The sequence below is a fragment of the Mizuhopecten yessoensis genome, unplaced genomic scaffold, assembly GCF_002113885.1.
Source record: "Mizuhopecten yessoensis strain PY_sf001 unplaced genomic scaffold, ASM211388v2 scaffold4599, whole genome shotgun sequence".
NCBI classification, from domain to species: Eukaryota; Metazoa; Mollusca; class Bivalvia; order Pectinida; family Pectinidae; genus Mizuhopecten; species Mizuhopecten yessoensis.
This window is the reverse complement of record NW_018405627.1, coordinates 968,880-974,248: the sequence shown is the minus strand read 5'-3', so window position 1 is coordinate 974,248 and position 5,369 is coordinate 968,880. Positions and strand designations below refer to the sequence as shown.

The 5,369-nt window shown below is 36.3% G+C and overlaps 1 protein-coding gene across 1 annotated transcript; it reads left to right on the top strand.

Moving 5' to 3' along the window:
• The first annotated feature begins 536 nt into the window (after positions 1-536).
• On the top strand, positions 537-1,814 carry LOC110449393 (acetylcholine receptor subunit alpha-type unc-38-like). The gene has a single exon (XM_021496247.1). It carries the CDS (start codon positions 537-539, stop codon positions 1,812-1,814), a length of 1,278 nt encoding a protein of 425 aa, XP_021351922.1.
• The last annotated feature ends 3,555 nt before the right edge of the window (positions 1,815-5,369 follow it).

Sequence of the window (5,369 nt, the reverse complement as noted above, 5' to 3'; positions counted from 1 at the left end):
AGCTCTACATTTATCGGGCTAAGTATATATACATTTTGTAGGACATCCATTCAAGCCGTGGTTTTAAAACTCAGTCCCGTTCTTGTGCTACTCGATAACTGGATACATTAACGCAGTATATTTAACATATTTGAGACGTTATACCGAGAACGTGGATGGTTAACTCGATTTCAGATATTAGATTTCGTTACGGAAAATACGCCAGGTAGACCGTTTTTCCAGATGATGCAACGATTTGTTAAATTACTACTGCTGTATCTCGTATAATTGTAGACCTTTTTGTGATAAATCTAGCAAAAAGCTTAGTACATTGATTAAGCAAGTGTCTGTTTTATTCAAGGAGGCAATATATCGCTGGAAGTTATGAATTGCTATTGATTGACGGTTCATGTTTGTGTTTATGGAGTCTAGTGGAGATAATTGTTCGTACACTCCCGATTTGAAGTGACTGTACATGTAAAGGAAGTGAGACGCGTGAATTTGTAAGGTACCTTTTGTGAAGCATCTTTTACATAACTGAAGAATAGGTGATAACAATGAGGACTATTTCCCTTGTATTGCTGCTTGGTGTGGTGGCCATTTTGTTTTGTCCTGTCACATCGAACACACATGATGATGTAAAGGCCCTGCTCACAAACATCTTCACAACCAACTCGTACAACAAGATGGTTCGTCCTTCTGCAGACCAGTCACTTCCTACTGTTATGTACGTGAATTTGAATCTAGTTGGAATAACCGACATCGACGAGGTTCAAGAAAAAATGTCTTCCACGGCATTCTTGGAGCTATATTGGATAAACGACTACATCAATTGGGACCCGTCTGCTGATAACGATACTGAGGTCATATACGTACCACAGAAAAATATATGGAAACCGGATATTGCTTTGGAAAATGGTTTTACAAAACTGAAGGAGCTTGGGGATGACTTTTTACTGACTACAATATATGCCGAAGGCCTAGTCAATTGGCGTCCGTACGAGGTGTTTGAGACGAAATGTTCGATTAATATACAATATTTCCCTTTTGACAAACAAACATGCGACATCAAATTTGGTGTTTGGACTAGCCCGCTGAGTGACGTTGACGTCGAGCTAGGGAGTAAAGGTATCTTACTTGATGAGTATCAGACCAATGGCGAATGGGATCTCCTAACAACGTCTGCCAAATCTTCAGAATCACAGCAGGAGGGAGCTATTGTTACATTCTCTATCACGGTAAAGAGGAAACCTCAGTACATTCTTTACAATGTCGTGCTTCCCATCATAATGTTGTCACTGCTGTCTGTGTTCGTTTTTGCCTTACCTGTTGATAGTGGTGAGAAGATGGGCTATATCATGACGTTATATTTGGCGTTCGCTGTCTTTCTAACAATTGTAAGTGCGTCACTTCCAGTTAGTTCTTCGATGTCGCTATTAAGTTTGTATCTTATATTACTCCTGTCTTTGGGCACTGCAATTGTCATGATCACTACTTTGGAGCTTCGACTTCACTATCGTGATACTGAAGTACCCATGTTAGCAAAAATGATCGTTCGCTTAAGCAAAGCGTTGCGGTGCCACAAGTCGAATAAGAAAGTTCAGGACCTGAGTAAAATTGAGGCTACCGTTTCGAATGGCAAAGGAAAAATGGGAAAATCCCCGTTGGAAGACCAAGCAAAGCTTTCGCCTGTGAAACCGTTCGTAGAACTGGAGTTGACTTGGCCGGATGTGACGTCAGCGATTGACTTCTTCTGTTTCTGGTTTTTCTTGGTGGCAAATATTGTGATAACGGATAGTGTATTTGTTGATGGCTTTTTCAAGAGTAAGTCTTGAGTTTTATGTATTGTCTTTTGTTTAACAGTTTTACCGGGTACAATAGGAACAATGTATGTCGTATTGTTTGTAGTGTCCATCCTTCTATGTGACAAACATCAATTGCAGAAAATCCGGGAATTTTTGTCAAACGTTGAATTACAGTCCACAACAAGTTCAGTCTCGAATAGTGCGAGGGAAAGTCCTGAACATCGTTCAAAGTTTTTTTTATCTTTCTATTATTTTATCGAAATTTTGATTCCGTATGGTTATTTAAGGGTTTACATCGTAACTTGAAATATTATGCTAACAAGTAGATACATGTATATAATGATTTGTTTTTTCAATATTTTCCCACGTGTTTCTTGCAATGTTTTAGTTGTGTAAATTATGACAAAATTTAAGTACAAACTACCATAGGCTTGATGTTGACGTCATTTTTTTTGTTGTTGCAGTAATTTTTGATATTTTTCTATCATCAAATTAGTATCAGTTTAGAAAATGTTTTATAATGTGTTCCAAATATTCGAGTAGATTATGATTGTACATTGTTGCCCAAATCAGTTCTTGAATTTGAAAAACACGCACACGTTTACAGATGAAATGAAACGTATGTTGCAGATTGTTAATTTTTTAATACTAAGATAGTTCAATCTAAAATAATGATGAAAATAGTAACAGAATGCATCGTGACGTCACAAAATTTAACGTGGCACTGGTATTATCACATCTTAATCAAATCGAATTATTTCCCACTTTAAGAAGTTAAAATACATTTGATAAAAAGATTAAAAACTTCAATATATGAATTGTGGTATAAACCGGATATTCAACTGAAACGTTTTCGTGATTTTCCGATCTTGTTACAGATGTACATTAATTCACTTTCACTAGTTTATCGAGAAATATAAGTCTACTCTGAGTTACACTTTTTGTATGTATATTGTTTGCATATCAGGATTGTGCTAGTTGTAGGGTAAAGAAGAAAAACGAGCAAAAATCAGTTCTAATTTTCTTAAAATTGTATGTTTTCAACGACCGTTACAATTAAATTTTGAAAATTGCATAATCGCTTTTGATTTTTGTATAAATATTTTAATCAATGCTGGAATAACTATAATGAAGATTGTTCATTATTTATCAATTTTGTAACATTATTTTTTTTTTTTCATTTTTCTGTTGCGGCAATAAAAATTCATTTGTAAAGTAATAAATTAATCAACAGGCATCCGTACTTTTCGTTATTTATCTGGGAATAATTTCGAACCCTTTAGACATGATATGTTAAATAAGCCTCAGCAGCTTGGAAATATGTTCATATAAATATAAGCTTTATTTATTTTACAAAAATTATGAAACACGTTTTTGCAGCTTATACTATTCACTCTTGTTGGCCCGGATGTCAGCGCGAGGAGGTGTTAATGTGGCAGAAAACCGGAGTACCCGGAGAAAACCCACGTGTCCGGCAAGTGACCCCATACTTTTTACGTCGAATCCCGAATCGAACCCAGGCCGCCTTGGTGAAAGGCAAGTGAGCTATCCAGGACTGACTAAGTCTCAATCGCTGTGTTCTAACTTCGTATTTTATATCTGTTTATTTATTTATCCAAACGATATTCCCATGATCAATTAGAAAAGAAAAATATTTCGCTAGTACAATATTGACGCATTATCGACTTAAAATTGCAATTTACAGTTCATCTTGCCATAAAAACGGTTAATTAACACGAAAGATATTAATATCAGTATTTTCATATAATAAGCAAAATGTATAAAAAAAAAATGTAGCGTGCATTTACATTTTTGTAACTGTCGTGTCTAAGTCTATCACAAAGTGGCACCATCATCCCGTGCCTTAATATGTCGTTCTCTTGTTTGTTCGTGAAAATATTTAAAATGCGATATTGGCGTAATCTGGCAAATTATGACCCGATTGTTTTCACATTGTACGCATATGTTTTGTAAACTCTTATTAAGTCTAATAAAGGCTACGTTTGTTTTGAACACAAACAGGAATTGAAAATTTATTTTGCGAGATTTCGAATAAGTCTGCTGTCTCCTTTGCCACGCCAAGAGGTAGAGGCATTCATGGTAATAGTATGAAGACAAATCAAAGCACAAAGATATTCGTTAACGTCAATACAATTATCGCGTACAAACACGTTCAGATAATGATGCTTTGAAACCCTTTACATCGATTGCAGCAATAATACAGTGTAGACTGTATAATTGATCGAAGTGTTCTGTATTAGACTAGTAAATCCGTCTTTGCATATTGCAGAGTTATCTTCTCTTGGGAGCAGGTATTGATTGGTACGTCATTTGTTTGTGAGAGTTACGTCATCAATTTTTGAGAAAACGACGTAATTTTCTCATACAAACCAATGACGTAATAATCAATACCTGCTCCCAAGAGAAGATAACTCTGCAATACGCAAAGACGCTATAGGTTCCCGGAGAGCTTTTGTTGCATTAAGCGGTGAGAACAATAAAAAAAACAATCGCTGATTATCTCTATATCAACCATGCAGAGAAACACACACAAAAACCCAGTTTTAACTCTATCATAATCAGCATCACTGATGCAAGTAAAGTAGTACTTTCGTCAATTGTATAAGTATTCCTGCAGAAACACACTGTGCCCTTCTTTTGGCCGAGTTGTTTTTGTTATCATGTGCGGCTGAATTTATTTGATGGGCTTATCAGGACTGGTAACATAAATCTAGCCAAATCCGTCAATGCCACATTCAGATACATCGAGGATGTGCTGTTTGTAACAAGAAATGTGTTGACCATGGTTATCGCTTCTATCCTCCTGAGCTTGCAAACAAGGACTCTATAGGCTCGGCTCTTCTACTTGGAACAGCGGCATTTCTCGATCTGAATACTGTTTACTTTAAAATCAAATATTTTGTAAAGAATGTGTATTATGAACAATGTCACTGCTGAAAAGATTAACTTTGGGCAACAAAGTGACAGCAAACCTCGGGGACTAAACATCCACCTCGAACATGTATCTTACGCCATGTTCTGTTGTCATAAAATGTTTTTTCCGTTGCACAAGCAGTTGCTGTATAATAGATTGAGTCTGGGCATACACCGTACATGTAGAAAAAACCTGAAATGTTAATGTTATCAATAGACATACGAATGGACGAATATGAGACGGATTAGCAATGGAATGTCATCAAAACTTCTATTAAGACTACACGACCGTCCGAGTGTATCATTATCACTTACCACTCATAGATCGACTTAGGATCTGTTAACTTGCCAATCGTTATATGTTTTTCATTTTATTTTTTTCGTCTTTATTTTCCTTCTGCCCATCGACAGGGGAGACGATGAGTTAGTTCAACATTTCCGGAAAAAGCAATTTGTTTCCAGTCGTTCAATCACAGGGACCTGATGAATTGTTACAGCTATATATATTTGGACCTAAACTAAGGTGTTCAAAGTAATTTTACACGTTTGGGAGGTTTCGATCAATTTTCGGTAAAACTGCCACCCCCAATGATAATAATATACGACAAGGGCGGAAAGCTCTCGATGTCGAAAAATCGACCCCCACCTAAC